The sequence below is a fragment of the Megalops cyprinoides genome, chromosome 17 (genome assembly GCF_013368585.1).
Source record: "Megalops cyprinoides isolate fMegCyp1 chromosome 17, fMegCyp1.pri, whole genome shotgun sequence".
NCBI lineage: Eukaryota > Metazoa > Chordata > Actinopteri > Elopiformes > Megalopidae > Megalops > Megalops cyprinoides.
The window spans coordinates 16,215,785-16,233,793 of NC_050599.1; the positions used below are offsets into that span (position 1 = coordinate 16,215,785).

Below are 18,009 nucleotides of genomic sequence, written 5' to 3' on the forward strand. Positions count from 1 at the left end.
TTAACTATTGTAAGATTAACAGAAAAACAGATTCCAGATAAGCACCATTTGGCAACCTTTGCCTGCAGCGTCTCAGTACCGTAACAACGTGGAACCAGTATCTCTCTTATTACAATTCGTGAAGGTTTATTTATGTATTGCCTTTTTAGTTTTAACTAAACGTGTTAGTTGTAAATAATATGTCGTTGTAGTAGGCTAAGGAAGTATGCGGGCTATAAAAATCTTTGTCCATATGTCTGTTATATATTTTTTTATATATTTATCTGAAAATGATCATAATCCCTATGGCAGTTTAAAAAATCAAACGTATTGGATTTAACAAATTTCCTAACCCAAATTTGTTAGGAATTAGGCTACACTAGCTACATAAATACAATGCATGTTCAATGCAATGCTTCCAAAATACCTACTGTTAATTGTTTGCCACATAGGCTATATTTCACCAGTAAAACAGTGTATTTCACCATTGTAAAAGTAAAAGGAAAATTTAAACGTAGCCAGACAGCCCTTTTATTATCTTGAACGTTAATAGGCTACGATGTTGAATGATAGTCGGACATTGTGGCTGGACTAAAGTTATGGCAATACAGTCATATTGTTTTCTGATTGCATTTATCAAAGGCTGGGCGACCTGGTAAGTCCACCAGGTGACACCGTCAACTATAACAGACCCACCACTATTTAAAGTAGGCTATAGGATAGTCTTATTTATTCAAGCAAATGGCTCACATATATTGGTGCAAAAACAGCACACGTCTATAAAGTTCACATCTCTACACAATACATCTATAGGCTAAATGTCGCTTGGCAGGTGAAATTATCTGATCAGTGATCACCTCGACAATTTCAAGATAGTATTAGGTGACATATTTCGGACGTTTTCGGAATTCGAAAGACAACAGCGAAAACGCTGTAAATCGGGAAAAGGACATGTGAACATCTGTAATTTGCTCTACTCTATTTTCCTGGATACTCCGTTCCTCTGTGGACACTAAGGTAGTCTGACGGGTTTAGTGACCGCTGGGCGCCGCCTGTGGGAGAAATCCGGAAGAGTTCATTCAAGGAGCCGTGTGCGGCGGAGCTGGACTTTCAGTGCAGAGCGTCGAGTTCTGAAACACGGCGAGGGGGAAAGATTACACGCCGAAAGAAATGTTTTACTGAAGGTTTGCAAATGTTCTCAACACCGCGTCGCGGATTTACAGAGGACGGCAGCCAAGATGTTTGGAAACGAAAAACTTTGTGGATTATTTTTTATTTGCTCCGCACTTTCCCCGCTTCTGTTCGGTGAGAAACTGGGTAAGTAGCCAGCTAGCTACTAGCGTACGTGTTTTGTCGTTAAAGCAATAGTGCACTTCATCAGTAACCTTTATGAGTGTTTTTAGCAGTCTTAAAGAAAACAGGGAATGTTGACATCGTGTCAGAGGAAAATGGGAATTTTCTATTCGCGGGTTTCAGTTTTTTTTTCATTTTATACGACAGATTGCTTTCTTGACACGTTTGTCACAGTAGGCTAAAGGGTTAATACATAGTGGCTACACCGACTCTTCTGACGAGCCGCGAAGTGTTGCCGAACATTTGGCTAACGTGCTCGCTAAAACGGTGATAAGATGAAACATCACGTGTCCCTGCTAAAAAGTAGTTGTAGTGGTACTGTTAAATTTTTGTATCTATGTGTGCCTAACTTGTGTTAACCAATGCTGAATACTTAAATAACTTTTTCTGAAAGCGCTCTTTTGAAGTGGGAAATAAAGTTAATAAGTTGCAGCTTAGTGGCTTTTTTGTTCTTTCGTTAATTACAGTTTTAACCAAGGTGGTATGGTGTAACAAAAATACGCATTAGCTATTGAGAGAAATATTTTAGGATTGCAGAGTGTAGAGAGCCTAAGTACAAGAGGTCAAAGGCTAAAACAATTGGAGTAGCTCGGTAACTATCCACTCAGCGATGTGATAGTTTCCATGCTGAAATGGGTATTGAAGAGGGTTTAGTGAAGTTTAGTTTCTTGGATCCTACTCACTTTCAACAGTGAACCGTGATGAAGCTTTAAGCTCTGCAGGTTGAATCTATAAATATGAATATAAATCCACAAATATGAAGTGTAAACATGTTAACCAATACCTTGCGCAGCACTGAAACATAACCATCATGTTGTCATCAACGTTTATGATCTACAATGTGAAGTTATGTTCTTGCACCTCTTTATGTTGCATTTATCTGCATAGCCTAAAGTTATCTGAACTAGGGTCTGTGTTGCAGTGGACGTGCCAGGTGTGGCTATAGGGGGGACAGCTGACAATGTTGCTGAATCCCAAATAAGCTGATGTGCGCTCATTACTTTTTTCTGGAAAAAAAATCCTCAAAATAGCATTTTCAAAGGGAAAGCAATTGATCCAACATGAAATTCTTGTCAAAATAGTCACTATTGACTATTTTGAAAAGAAAAAAAAATCAAAACCACTAGCTCTGATAAAGCTCTGAGATGTTTCTCCTTGTCTGGACATGCCCTTGGACTTCACAGAACACACTGAGAGTGGTATTGGTGGCATTTATCCAGAGGTTCACCATGCCACACATCAGTCAAGCTGCATGGGGAATGACAATGGAGTAGCCATGCCGTTGTGTGCAGTCTCTGTGCTGTCACTGTCCCAATGTCTCTGTGCCATTACGGTCCCAGTGTCAGTCAGTCTCTTTGCCATTACTGATTTAGTGTCTCTGTGCCCAAGTGTCCCAGTGTCTTTATGCTGTTAATGTTTGTGTGCCATGACTGCCCTACTGTCTCTGTGGCTTAACTGTCCCAGTGTCTCTGTGACATCACTGTCTCTGTGTTGTTACTGCCTCAGTGTTGCTCAGACATTATGGAGTTTGATGGCTGAGTGCTCACAGCAGCCCCACACACATGCCTGAACACTCGCCACACACGACAGTGCCCAGCGGGCTAAGCAGGGCGGCCAGAGCTGGCCTGTTCCCCCCTGCGTTGGGATACGTGCTTGCACTGTTGAATTAGGAACCTTTGCCCGTTAAGCTAGCAGCGCACATGGGTGGAGATTTTGGCACCTGTAAGCGTTGGAGCTGTTTGGGTATTTGTAGCACCGTGGACATGTTCAGCTCCTGTCACAAAGCCTGTGCATGCGCACCTGTGCGCTGAGTCCCTGAGGGCAGTTTTTAATGCTCCTCAGGGGTAGGAAACAGGCAGGTGTGCCTGAAAAGGGCTGCTGTAGACCGGGGACGTTTTTCATTCAGGTTGAAGCATACTCTGCATGTTCCATTCACGCAAGTGTCAGTTTGATGCAGTGGCCAATTGTACCTCCAGTGACACTATGACAAAGCTCTAACTGATTACACATATGGCTACTGAATAACAAGATACGGCTTTGGTCAAATAATGCCACCTTAAAAGATTTTTATTTCCCTGTCACAGGAAGGCCCGTATTGGAGTGTCAGGGTATGTTGTAGAACCAGTTGGTTTTGTTTTTTTGTAGGACTTTCAGTCTCATGTAAACTTTTTTTCTTTTGTGAGGCACAGATTAGCATTGCAAATGGACTGTGTCTGAAAAGTGAGTCCTGGTTTCAGTATTTGAATCCATCTGTAGTTGCTCTCTGAAAAATTTTCATACTTGATCTTACCATTATTACACAACACAAATCTGATTGGCCTTCATCAGTTGATTTAAAGCTCAAAAAGCTAAACCCATGAAAAATGTTTTGTTGAACATACTGACCCCATAGCTGGCAAATGGCCCTTACAAGGGTATTTGGTAAATGCTTGGTACATCCAGCTTAACACTTTCCATGCTTTTGGGGTTTGTGTAGTTTAGGAAACCTTTCCTGTTAGCTGTATTTAAAGGAACACTCTTACTAAAATAACTGGTGTTTCATGGTCCAGGTTCACTGAGTGTCATCATGCAGTCCTACATTCTGTTGCTATGTTGCAGAACTGTTTGCACAGCAGTGGTCAGAAGTGCTCTGTAGAAGCGTTTCTTCGAGAGCTCTGGTGGTAGTGTGATGTCACAGGTCTGGCACCTGCCCTCAGGTAGGGACATCCTGTTTATATATTTCAGTCCCTCTCAGCCGTCCACACAGCCTCATTTGGACCCTGCCCAACCCGGACCACAATGGCCGCACTGTCTGACGGCTAACGCGCGCAGCTGACGTAACGCAGAGTGGCGCTGAGTCGGGGCAAACCGCCTTTTTGTATTTTTGTAGCCTGCTCCCCGAGAAGTGCGCCAAAATTTATTTTGTTTTGCGCAGCAGCCCCCTAAAGAGAGCGGCGGGCCGCAGCGTTACAAAGCCGGCCATTGACTTGTCCGCCTTTTGTGAACAGAAAGCCGTTGACACGTTAGGCGTTAGGTTTCCCGACGCCCGTTTAACGCGACGCAGCTGTGGGGGCGGCCCCCGCGAAGTGCTCTGGCGTGGTCGCAGGTGTCTGAGCCACACCCTGCGAGGCATAGATTAAACCCAAACAGGCCGCTGCCTCAAGTTGGGGCCTAGCTGGCTCCCCCGGGAGCTTCACTGTGCTGCCCATCTCAGACACGGCCTTTCCTCTACTCTCCAGCAACAGGAGGGATGGGGGTGTTTCTTCACAGACCATTCTCAGAGGCACGAGTCATTCTGTGGAGCAACAGTGTTCTGACTGGCAGAGCTGTGTGTGCTCCAAGGCCCCATCCTAACTCGCTGTTATATAATTAGCCCTACTCCTGGTAGTTTAGGGCCGCGTGTTTGTCTGCCACAGTGTAATATACGTATTGTGCTCCCTCCTGACATGTTGAAACTAGTTACATTGCTAGCATCTGCAATTATCTGCAGAGATTCCTTGCTCAGGCACTTTGGCTTTTGTGAGCCTACCTCTTTGCGTTTTGTTCAGCTTTGTTACTTGGCTTAATTGGTAATTGACTTGACAAATAACTTTTTTTCACCAAAACACTGGGGTTCAACTTCATTTAGTTAAGATAATTTGGTAAGTATCCCTGTGAGCATTGGTATTAGGGTCAATTCAATTACAATAATGCTTTATTGTAAGTGCTAAATATGCCAGAACACATGAGAGTAAGAAAGGCTTTGCCGTATAACAGTGAAGACATGGCAATGCTAAAAAAATGACCTAAACTGCGCTCCGACATAGTCTACACTGTGACCTGTCGCACTGTAAATGTAGTGTCCCTCATTAACTGAACACTGCATGCAGTGTCCAGCCAGTCTTTAGTGGATATATATTTCCGTTGTCAATCTGTTTGCTGGTCCTTTAAAGTGTTGAGCAATTATTCAGGTTTTCTTAAACTACATTTTTCTGCTTTTGACCAGGTGATGGCTGTGGGCATTCGGTCCTGGGCCCAGAGAGTGGTGTTCTGACCTCCAAGAACTACCCAGCCACCTATCCCAACAACACCTGGTGCCAGGTGAAGCTCCGGGTGGCAGAAGGCAGCAGCATTGTCCTCAAGTTCGGCGACCTGGACATCGAGGCGCAGAAGTGCGAGTCCGACTATGTTAGAATCCTGAAAGGGACCTTTGGAAACGAGCATGGTGGGTCATTGTGGTTGCAGCTCTCAGTTCTGTGTATGCAGAGGGTGCACTGTCCAGCATAAATAATGTGGTCTTTTGTGAAATGCATGTGTATGTACTTCCTCAATTCTTGATCCAGGTGTACTTCTTTATTCACTGCTACAGGGTCAGCAAGGCGATTGTTTTGTTTCTCTTCAAAACCTGTTTTTTTCTGAGTAGAAACCACATAGAGAAAGCAGACGTGGATCAGCTTTCCTTTGGAGGAGTCTGACCAGTTAGCGGAACTGGGTTCCTTCTGAGGCTTAGTGTCTGAGTCCATGCTTTATGTGGCTTAGCGGAACTGATAAGAGTTTCCGGACAGTACAGAGTCACTCCAGCAGACCAGACTGAAGCAACCATAGAATACATGAGTGAAACTAATCATTTTTAAGGCTGGGCGATAGGCTGTGGACTTCCCAGTGGGGAGTTCACGTATTTGGTCATATGTGTACAGAGGGGACAGGCTTTCCAACGTTTCGGCTGTTTGGTTTTGTCATTCTCCCTGTGTCACACTGCTCTGGGTAAACCGTTTGCTTGGAGTTTCAGCCTTGGTTTGGGCTCCCAAGGCTAATTCACTGAATGAGAGACCCACACGTCTGTACTCTGGGAGTCTATTTTTGTGTCTTTTTCCCCGCTGGTGGTGTGGAAGTAATTGTATTGAGTGCTTAGAACATTGGCCTATACTTATTCTGGAGACCACTGTTGAGGCTGTTTTATATAACATCTGAACGGATAATGAATTAGGCCTGGTTTAGCTACTTTTTGAATGCTGATTGAACGCTCAGATGCATTTGCAATCTTGTCAGTTATCTGCTTCAATGGATTCAATTGATTCACGGAGACCAAAAATGCACTGTATAATTAAGTAGATAAAAAGGTTTATTCTGAAACATGGTTAAGGGGCACAAATTGCTAAATTTGTACTTTTATGTCTATATTGTTGCCAACAAATTTCCAACAACACATTCCTCTTTGTCAGATACTTGTCAAATCTATCTCAGTGTTCAGCTAGCTCAGTTAACTCAAAGCTAATTAATTAGAAAACACTTGGATTAAAGCCAGTATTGACAGTAGGATCCCATGGTTAGACTCGAAGGAAACATGTATAGAGGAAGTGCCCCTTTGTCTGTCTGTTGGAATGTACATCTATTAAAATCATTTCTAAACTCTGTAGTTTTATGCACCACTAAGTGTATGGGGAAAAACGCCAGTTAATAACATGCTCTGGGAAGGTGTTTCTGAAGAGCTCAAGCAGTAGCACGCTGCCACTGTATGGAATCTGTCAGGAAGAGGGTGAGGAGCATGAGGAGGCCCTGCTGTACCCCGGAGTTAATCATCCTGTTAGGCCTACATCGCATGGGATCGTCTGTTTGTCCGGACGTGAGAGCGGAGCAGCTCCTGACAGCCGGCATGTGTCATCCCGCGTCTCACCGGGGAGTCAGATCTCTCAGCTGTGACGCACGGCTTTGAGTAAGGGCGACAGGGGCTCCGGAGAGAGCCGGATTTCCACAGACAGAGTCCCGAGGGTTGAGCTGGCGGGGGCCTGCCATGTTCGTGTCCCAGGCTACCCACATTGTTAGCGAGGGAGAAACTGTTTTCAGTCACATGTAAAACAGCTGTGGTGAACATCCTTGAAGTTTTTACGATCTGTAAGTTAGTGAGTGAGTAAGGAAAAGAAGGTATTTAGGGCTATATTACTGAGACCAAATTGGGCTACAGACCATATGTATAAACCATGAAGAATCTGCCTTGAGCTTCAAATACCATGTGTCGTGTTATTCCTTTGTATAGAAATGTATTAACCCATACTTAACTTTACTTTAATTTTCTCTAATAGGAATTGAACCAGCAACCTTTCAGTTATGAACCCTGCACCTTACCACTGTGCTACACTGCTAATTTGATTCTATTTTTATTCAGATAACTATTGGCATTGATGGTGACTGTGTTTTCTGCCATGTAGGGTTTCTTCTCCAAATGGGTATTGTGTTTAGCACTGTGCAGGTTTTCCGTATTGAACATGAGTAGTTTAGGCTTGTCAGAGCGCAGGCAGTGCAGGTGATGTGTTAGCGAGCTGAGCGGGTGGGTTCGGTGGCTCCCACAGGAAGGCCTCTAGCAGTTGCGGAGATGACTGGGGTATTGTGTGTCAGGTGCGTCAGGTGAAAGAGACGCTGTTGAGACAGGCGCACCGCGAGGGGCCAGGACACACCTTTGAAAGTGCCCCAGGACAGATACGGGTGTCTCGGCTTCCTATTGTCCGCTGTATGAGTTATTTATAGACGGATTCCTGTCCCTGACAGAAGAGGAAGCGTATTCTCTCTTTTTTGTTTGAAAGAGACGGGAGGAAGGGGGTCTCAGATGACAGGTCTGTGGAGCTGACCCTAGAAGGTCATAGACAGGGTCACTTGGAGGTACTCTGTGGACCAATAAGGTAACTCGTCAATGAGTTGTGCATCAATGAGGCATTAACTTATCAATGAGTCAGCCTCGACATCATCAACTCGGAAATTGGTTTCAAAAAGATTTCAGGAAGTCTGCGTTGGAGCATGTCAAATAAATGACTCCATCAATGACTGATGTCAGGGGCAATGCTGATAGTGTCATTAATTAGCCTGCATGGTGGATGGTTTTGTATTGAAATATTCATTAGTTTCAAGAGCAGTATTGAAACAGGAATGGGTGGCAGTGTAGCATAGTGGCTAAGGAGCAGGATTCGTAACCAAAAAGTTGCAGGTTCGATTCCCCACTAGCACTGCTGCTGTACCCTTGGGCAAGGTACTTAATCCACAGTTGCCCCAGTAAATATCAATTATAAATGGATAACATTGTAAAAAAAAAACTGTAACTGTGCTTAGAACTGTAATTGTAAGTCGCTCTGGATAAGAACGTGTGCTATATGCCAATAATGTAATGTAAGGAATGAAATGTGCACAAATCACCTGTGTGCCAGGGGGTCCCAGCAGATGCCTCAAGGTTTGAACGTGAAGGTGTGCGTGTGTTTCTGCCGGAATGTAAAAGGTGGTCACAGGAACTGTTTGCCGCATTTCTCAGATGGCGCGCATTCTTCTGAATGAGTCATGGCGTTTTGTTTTCAGTGTACGGGCCCTTCTGTGGAAACATGAAGAACCTTCCCAGAGAGGTGCACACCGAGTCCAGCGAGGTGACCGTGCAGTTTCGCAGCGGACTGCACGTATCCGGGCGGGGTTTTCTGCTGTCCTACGCCGCCAGGGAGCACAAAGGTCAGCTGCGTTCTGTCACCTGTCCGATTCCAGTAACGTTGCCCTGTTTTGTTCAGTAACTATGTTTTTTCAATGTTGTTAAACTCATTTTATATATGTATGTACATGTATACGTGTATGTGAGAATGTATCTGTATGTGTCTGGGAGAACCAGTTATCTGGCTTGTTGGTACTGGCCTGTCTTTCTTTCCTCAGGGTGAACTCCTATGGAGCATACACATCCACTGACAGTCAGCATGTTGAAACGTAGCATGCCAGCGTAGCATACCGCAGAGTCAAACACTGCTGTTGATCTCCTTCAGTAATTAATGACCTCACGCCTTAGCTCACGTAAAATAGCAACAGCTTTGCAGTTTGTGCACCTGGCTCAGTTGTTGTGTTTGCATACGACTGTAGTAACATCCACTGTAAAACTGTATCAGGCCTCAGTCATTTTGCCAGTGTGGCGGTTAATGTTTCAAACATGCGCACATGTGGTTTTGTGCGCTTGTGTTGGGGGTGTATGTGCGTGTGTGTGTGTGTGTGTGTGTGTGTGTGTGTGCGCGCGTGGCTGCATGTTTGTGTGTGTGCGTGGCTGTGCGTGTGTGTGCGTGGCTGTGCGTGTGTGTGTGGCTGCATGTGTGTACGTGTATGCGTGTGTGCATGTGTGTGCGCGTGGGTGTGTGTGCGTGCGTGTGTGTGTGCAGTTGCATGTGTGTGTGTGTGTGTGTGTGTGTGTGTGTGTGTGTGTGTGTGTGGTGTGCGCCTCCCTTTAGGCAGGCACGGTAAAGGAAGCGGGGGTCATTGTCCTGTTTTGCTGGGATTCTGTTGTTGCGTTGGGGCTGGTTTCCTGTGTCTGCTCCGTCGCGTGATCCTATTTTCGTCCCATTTTTTCCCCTCTGCATTGTCTCTCCCCAGATCTGCTCACATGCTTGGACAGGGGCAGCCATTTCTCAGCTGCAAAGTACAGGTGAGAGCGTCGCATGCCTGTGTGCATGTGCGCACGTGTGTCTGCGTGTTTGCTCAGCGCGTTAATGCACGCGCCTTTTGCCTTCGATGAAGACATTCCTGACGTGATGTCTCGCTCTCCAAGCATAATTTGTATTAGGCCAGAGGCAGCAGTAAATTTCATAATACTGTCTCTGTGGCTTCACACAAGGCATCAGACGTGATCGTATTCATGCATGATTGCAGGTCCTGAGAGCCAAATAAACTAGCAGTTAAATAAATGATATCCGTTTTTTTTTTTTCTGTGGTGCCATCTTCAGTGTAAATAATAATTAGAATTTAACTCTGTGTAGTTTAGTCACGTTGTCCGCATTACTGAGCAGTGATGGCTTATATAATATTTTTTCCTGTTGGCCCTGCAAATCTGGTACAGGTGGGTGGATGTGGTGCAGTTGTTCGGCAGGGTGGACATTGGGAGTGTGCTCATTCAATAAGGCCATGCTGTTTTCCTGTTTCACAGGAAGTACTGTCCGGCGGGGTGCAGAGCGGTGGCCGGTGAAGTATCCGGGGACGTCACACAGGGGTACAGACATGTGAGTATGAGACCTCTTTATGCTGCTGTGAGAGACACATCGGTGATCACTGCAGGCCAGATTAAAAAGAAACAAACAGCCTGTGTACTTTGGTGTTTGTTCTCCTTTCTTTCGCTCAACTTCGGAATTACCAACCGAACCTTCAGTTCATCTCACCCCGACAGCTCTGACACTCACAGGAAGCACTAGTGAGGCTGAATCGCTCAATAACGGCCATCGGCTGTTACACTATAGTGCACTATAGGAGAGCTGACGCTGATTGAAGGATTGGTGAATCCCTCACTTACGACATCTTAGCAATTTGTATGTGTCTTTTGAGTCATTAGGAGGCACTAATGAGCAGTGCTGTGAGGAACCGCCGCTGACGGCTGTGCTGTGGTGAGACCGAGCATCTTTCCCGGCTGAGCCCTCTTACTGCAAACGCGGGTGCTAAATTGTTTAGAAGCTGACAGCGCTGCCAAGTGCTGCCGTGACGGGTTCCAGTCCCCCTCAGCTGCATGGTCGTTTGTTTACCGCCAGCCACTGCCGTCTGCCGTCAGGACAAACAACTGCTGCGGCGTCAGTCAGAGTGGAACCTCTCTCCACAGGTGCTGCGCTCTGGCGTCAGTCAGAATGGAAACTCTCCCCACAGGTGCTCGGCTAGTGAATGGGCTCTTGTTTGCTGGGAAGCGCAGGGGTCAAAGGTCACTGTCCCTGCAAGCTGTTGCCTTGGTTGGTGCGGACCTGTTTTGATGCTCTGTGATTTTTATCAGAGGAGAGGAGTTGTCCTCAGTCCCTGTCGGTGCGCTCTGTCCCGGGAAAGGAGGGCGAGTTGCATCTAGTTGTGGGTTCGTTGTTGCCTGTTGCTGCACACACAGTGAACTTGTTTGGGTTACATCACAAGCTGTCCAAACAGCCCGGGGCAGCAGTGAGTTTAATGGCTTTTGTCACACTGTGTGTGCAGTCTGTTGCTGTTCTGTCACATGTTGCGTGTCTGTCCTGCTAACCTTTTACCAAATCACTCATTGTACTCATGCAGGAGAGTGGGGCATAGTGAATACAGTCCTACAATACACTCACACATCAGCCCCAACTATGTTCTACACTGCTAGTCTACCAGTGCATAGCAGTGGGCTGAGTGGCAGTTGCAGCAACATGCAGGCATCTGATTAGTCACAGGGTGGCTGAGAGTGCAAGACAAGCAGCCCCTGGCTGGCTTAACAACTGTCATACCCACCTATCACCCAGCAGAATGAAGCCACTTTGTTCCTGTGCTGTAGGCTCCTGGTCTTTGTCAGCTGATGACATGGCTAACATTGAAGCCAGGCTGTAGAGCTCATCTTGTGCTCAAAGCAAGTGCCTTAAACCCTGAGCTACTCAGGAGCTCCAATGCTTTTAATTAGACTGCATAACCATTAATTGTTATACAGACTGTAGTTTTTGCATTATCCGCTGTAGTTTCAGTACCACGGCTGTTTGTAACAATATATTTGATCAAAACATTTTAATGAGTACATCTGCCTTTATATTCCTGCCAGTCCTGTTGCTGCTGTTTTATGATGGTAATTGTCAAACTTGCCTTGTTATACAAGAAAGCTCGCAGTCCAAATCCAAGATTTGGCCACAAAAAGAATATATGTTTGGGAAATGGCATTTGAGTCGGTGGTGGTTTTCTTCCACTTGTATAACTGTTGAAGAGATGCAGATGCTTTTCTGAAAACTAAGTGAGGCCCTTTCCACGCACACCCCACCGCCTGGAGCTTTCAGCGGAGCGTCCGCTCGATCTGGGTGGAGACTTTGCGGAGGATCTCCCAGCTGCACAGTGTACCGGGAGCTAAAGGCCTGCCTGGGGGGGGGGGGGGCCGTGTCTGGGAGAGGCTTTCCCGAGCTGTGAAAAGAGGGGATCTCCCAGGGTGGTGTGAACGCGTCTATTGATTGGTCAGTGCGTGTGACTACTGGAAGCTTAGGAGGCACGGCAGGAGATCACACAACAATGTCCAACGGCAGCAGGAGCAGGGAGGTGTATCCCCTTCTCGGCTCTGCCGCCGGCCTCAGGCTTTGTGACGCTTGCCGCTGGCTCTTTGTTAAACATTAGTTTGCCTTAGCTTTCATAAAGCTTTGGTTTGCCTTCATTTGTATTATTTTATTTTTAGGCAGTAATGCTTCAGAGCATCCCATGGAACCACTTCACATCCTTTCAGTAGCATTTGGACCAGAGTGAGTGTCAGTCAAGTAAATGTTTATTTAGTTGTTTATGGCATTAGTTTATTAATCTTTAAATTTAAATCGGTTGACTTCATATATTAAGGCAACAGTGTCATGCCTTTAGCTCTTGAACCTAATAATTCTGTACTTCAGTTGTTTTGATTAACTTGACAATTTCAACGGAATCAATGTCCCTACAGTAAGTCAGGCATGAACCAGTTAGGAGTCACTCCATCTTCAGTCCCAGATCTCCAGTGTGGGGATGGAGTGGAGAGCTGTGTGGGGTTTTTCCACCCTGCAGCGGTCACATGTCAGAGAGCTCTTCCACAGTAAATTTATGTAGGTCCATAATAACGGCTTCATCGACCCGTGCACACTGTACTTCACTTTGGGAGACAGGCAGAGAGAGGAAGGTGGAAGTGAGTTATGTGGCCGATCAGGTGAAATGTGGGTTGGGATAGGGACGTAAAACTGGGGTATTTTTTGTCTCTGGATCATTCTCTAGGAGTGGCAGGACTGTGCATAATCAGGGATCAGATGGGCCATCAGCTCAGTGAAGACCAGCCACCGGACAGTATTGATAATGGAATACAACGTTCGTGTGTCCGTCCATCATGATGGAGTTCTTTAACCCTAAGATTGCAAGGACACTGAAGCTTCACTGTAATGATGCTTAGAGATGAAAGCAGCACCAGTGTCTGTGGGCTAGTTCTCTTAACTTGCACGGCTGGTAATCTCCAGTCTAGAGGAGGGCTGTGACCGAAGTGACCGCAAAACCTTCGAACCCAGCATTAACCCTCCCCAGACCCCTGTTCATATCCTTGACCGTAACTGGACCGTGGCTCATACAGCATATCAGGACACGGCATGTGACAGCACAGAAGAATTCTCTTCATTTATGACCGTCTGACGTTCTATAAACCGTTGGGTTAATGAGGCTGTTAAATCTGAATTCAGAGCAGCTGTTTTGCCAGAGAGGGACAAAGTGGCCACTGTTGGCCCGTCCGTCCGGTCCAGCGACCGCTCCGCTAATGTGCCCTGAGCTGCTGTGTGGACCAGCCTGGGTCATCTGGGGCTCTAATGTGTGTTCACCCCCTCACACGCCCCTTCATTAGAAAACGTTTGGTTTCGCACTCATTGTTGAAATGGGTAAAATTTTCGTTTGTTTCATTTGGAATGACAGCAGGTCGTTTACTCCTAGAGCGCCTAGATTACAGAAGTTTTCCTTTTTGACTTTCTTCTTTGTGCAGTATGCAGCGTTCCTCTTCGCTGTGTTTAAGAGCTTGTTACACATGAAGTGTTTGTGAAAGATCTAAGCTGCTATTATTGTGCTGCCAACACTCTCTTGGCTGCTCTCGGCTCTCCAAATCCCTGGCTGATTTAGTGTGGAAGTTTAAGTCGTTTATGGGGACAGGCTCTGTTCATTTTACAGTGCTGTAATGATAATTATGTTTATTACAGTGCGTTCTGCCCTTCCCTACATAGGAAATGACTATGGTGTTTATGCCTTTAAGTGCTTAGTTGGTGTGTAGATCTAGTCTTTATAACAGAAAAAATACCTCTCTCATACCTGTCTCAGCCCTTAATGCCCGTCACCGCTCAAAGCAGTCTCTTGAAGGCTGTTATTCTGAAGGCATTTGCTATAACAAAGTACTGCCTTCCTAGGTAATGTACTGAGGAGAGCATTTTGCATTCCTTCTGGCTGCAATTACTGTAATTGGCGCTCGTGAATGAAATTACAATGTGCGTTTTGAAGTTTTTATTTAATTAAGCTGTGTGTGAAAATACATGGTTTACATTTGGTTAGAGCCTCCGGAGGCACGGTGATCAGACATGACTCTTGATCCTGATTGAAACGTGTGAGACTATATTGCAGATAAAGACATACACTCTGCTTTAGGAGTGGAAATGTGTGTCATCTATCATTGAGTAAATTGGTTTGTCATTCTGAAATGATTCCTGGGCGCTGAATATCAAGACCCACCCACAGCAGCGGTGATCCAGACAGTATCGTGTCAGAAATGTGTCCTGTCCTTTGTCTGCATACTGATGGTCATTGTAGCAGCTTTCAACCAAATTTTGCTCCCATGTGCTGTTATCGCTTGGTTGAGAATGATGCCTAAATATCAACACCTTTATTTTTTTTGTTTCAATAATCTAATGTCATACCAGTCCTGCTGAATTTGCGCTAGTATTGACAGTGGGAGTCTGTTGTTTTATGTGTGTTTTTGGGAATTGTGTCTCTGGTATGAACAGGCTTTCTGCATGTCAGAGATATTTTTGACGGGAAAAGTGGTGAAAGCACATGGACCTCTACCTGCTCTGTGTCCGTCTGTCCCCTCACACGGCAGGCATTTGCGTGCAGCGACTCAGATGTCCTGCATTAGCACGTGGTAACGGCATCGCTTCCCTTTCAGACCTCGGTGCTGTGCAAGGCGGCCGTCCACGCCGGGGCCATCCGGGACGAGGTGGGCGGGGTGATATCCGTGGAGGAGCACAAAGGCCTCAGCCGCTACTCTGGCACCAGAGCCAACGGGATCCAGTCCAAAGCGTGAGTGCCCACACAGCCCCACAGCACGTCCCGGCATCTCTGACCATTCACTCCGCCTGTGATTCAGCTGTGGCTCTGAACAGCATTACTCAATCCGTGTTCTTCTTTGTGTTCTTACGTCACAGTGTCCATAGTGAACTAGCTGCCGTGTGTTGGTCTGTAGAGATTTTAAAACTCAACTCAAGCCACTGCTTCTGTCTGTCTTACCCTTATCTTTAATCCATTTTCACTTAAGACCTTTGATCAACCCTTTCACGCGTACGGTCACATCGGTGTGATTAGCGCCTTCGCACTTGCCGTCAGACCGGTGTGATTACAACACTAGATTGGAAAAATACTGGCTAACGTTAGCTTTGAAGAAACAGTGATTTAACGTTACAAAGTATAGCAAATTCAGTGGTGAAAACTATGAGAAGCTGAATAACGCTAATGAAAACATAACGAACCACGTAACGTAACACGCACGCTACATATTGTAAAAATAAGTCGCGTGCGAAAGGGTTAAATATTTGTTGCAGTTCTAAACATGTATTTGAGCAAATGCAGTACTGTTGACTTTTTACGAAAAGTGTTTAAAATATCCCTGATAAAGGATGTCCACTGAGCAAATGTGTACTTGTGTTCAGTGTGTAGGAGTAGGTGTGTGTGTGTGTGTGTGTGTGTGTTTGAGGTAATGGTTCTGTAGAGCAGAGTCGTTTGCCTGTTTGTATCTGCTGTACATCTTGGAACAAAGACACGGCGAGGGCGGACAGAGAGGGTCTCAGGGCAGTGAGTTATGGAAACCTGCGCTGTGAATGAATGTGTCTCTCAGTCGTGGGCAGGGGCCACACCTCATTGAACACTTCATATCCTCAGTCACACCGCTCTGCCTTCGGAATAAACGGCCGCCCGCTGCCTCTGACCTTGGCCCGCTTCCCTCTGGTCACCCCCCCCCCCCTTCCCCCTTTATCACCTGCCGCCATACCCTCGCCGCCGTTTCTGTGATGAATCGGCCAAACCCGGGCTAATGTCTCAACCGCTCTGTCAGGCTAATGGCAATCACAGAGATTTATGCCGGGGGCCGGGAGAGTAGAGCGGGAGAAAAATAGCATCTGTCACTCATTATCAACTACAGCCATGCCTTTTGTACGCGTAATTCAGTGATGCATTGTGGTAATATTCAGAGGATGTAATTCTTGTCTGAGGGTATGAAGTAATTGGCTTGGAGCGCCGGGGGTAATGGTCCTCATTCATTCAACCGACACCTAATGTTTGATTATTATACATACATTATCAAGGGACGTGTAATGGAATAAAGTGCACGAAAGTCCAGAATGCAGGAATGCGGTGTTGCAAGATGAGAACTAGGTGTAAAATGTAACGGGCAAAAAGCGTGTTTGGTAATTATGACAAACGGCAGCATGAAACTTGGAATTTATGGTCCAGGTTTTCAGGATGGGCCATTATTGATTTGCCCTTTAGACACACCCGACGGTCATTTGTTACTTGATTGTCCAGCTTCATTGCATGGTGAATGAAGTCCAGTCCCTTGTTTTTAGGAATGTGTCCTCTGTCCTGTGCTGTTAAGTGGGTATAATTATAAACTGAACACACAGAGATTGCCAGTTCGCATGCCAGCGTTTTGTTAGCGGCGCTGCCAGGAGACGATCGGTAAGCCGATGGTGCGGAGAGCTTCTGTCTCCACATGCTGTGCTCTGCCGAAGGCTGTCTGCGCGCCCTTCCTATTTCTCAAGGCCCCATGGCTTCCGGAAAGATGTGCGCTTTTTCAGCATTGCCCTGGTGGATTTTGTAATGTTGGCACGACATGCGGTATTTCTCCAAATGTTTTTTTTTTTTGAGGTTCCAGGAAGAAACTAAGGCCCGGATTCTATCTAAATGCGCCACGCTTTCTCATGCGCTCCGGGAACGAATATAAAAAAATGTTTTTTTTTCCCCAGCGCTTCAACACCACATGTTTTGCAGTTGATGAAAAGAAGGAAATTTGTCGTGCAAACCCAGGGGACGTAAAGCCAGACCGCCGGAGGGGACTGATTGCGATCCATGTTTTTCTGTCACACACGGCAATTGAGAAATATTGAAGACGCTAAATAATTGTGAGCTGGCTGTGATCCATCAGCCGATCATGCAGAATCATCGCAAACTATAACACTCTACACACTGTGGTGCTGGCAGTCTGTGGCACAAGGATTTGTGCCGCTAGCATGAGGAGGACACGGCACTGTGAATTTTGATGGGATCGAATCAATCACACGCCCTGTCTGTGCCCGTGTCTGAAAGACGCTCCAATGCTTCGGTGTTGCAGTCTGAAACTGCCAGACTTCCAAACAGACTTTCGAATACTGTTCTTCCATTCGGTCCCACAGCTCACGGCTAGCATACATCCACAGTGCAAATGCAGGTGCATAAGCGTTAATTATTAATGGGGAAATCATACACAATCATACACAGTACATCACTGAGTAAACAAGCAGTAGGTCTTGGGGACAAAGTCTTGGGTTGCTAGTGTGCTCTCAGCGGATGTACGTCTGGGTCTTCCTGGAGGACTCCTGCTAAACTGTCTGGCCAGACAGATTGTTTTACATTACATTATTGCCATTTAGCAGACGCTCTTATCCAGGACGACTTACATAGGTTACAATTTTTACATGCTATCCATTTATACAGCTGGACATTTACTAATTCTGGGTTAAGTACCTTGCCCAAGGGTACAGCAGCAGTATCCCAGAGGGGAATCGAACCTTTTGGTTACAAGTCCTGCTCCTTACCACTATGCCACACTGCCGCCTCAGTATTGTTTGACAGTATTGAAATAATATGTCGGTGAATATGTTAAGGTGTTGCAAAACGATTTAGCCTTGGTGAAATATTAACGTCATTATTTCACAATGTTTGTAGTTTCACCTTTCATAACGAGAGGAGGGGAAGTAAGAAAAGAGGTAATCCAGTTTGTTATCGATCTGAATGCATTTTCACGGGTAGGTT

The 18,009-nt window shown here is 45.9% G+C and overlaps 1 protein-coding gene across 1 annotated transcript in view; it reads left to right on the forward strand.

Moving 5' to 3' along the window:
- Positions 1-1,058: 1,058 nt before the first annotated feature.
- dcbld1 (discoidin, CUB and LCCL domain containing 1) overlaps positions 1,059-18,009 on the forward strand; it is a 28,968-nt gene continuing 12,017 nt past the window's right edge. Inside the window, exons 1-6 of the mRNA XM_036549197.1 lie at positions 1,059-1,296; positions 5,297-5,515; positions 8,629-8,772; positions 9,670-9,721; positions 10,220-10,292; positions 14,894-15,027. Coding sequence (XP_036405090.1) covers positions 1,218-1,296; positions 5,297-5,515; positions 8,629-8,772; positions 9,670-9,721; positions 10,220-10,292; positions 14,894-15,027 — 701 coding nt within the window. The 5' untranslated portion in view covers positions 1,059-1,217. The remainder of the gene's footprint in view (positions 1,297-5,296; positions 5,516-8,628; positions 8,773-9,669; positions 9,722-10,219; positions 10,293-14,893; positions 15,028-18,009) is intronic.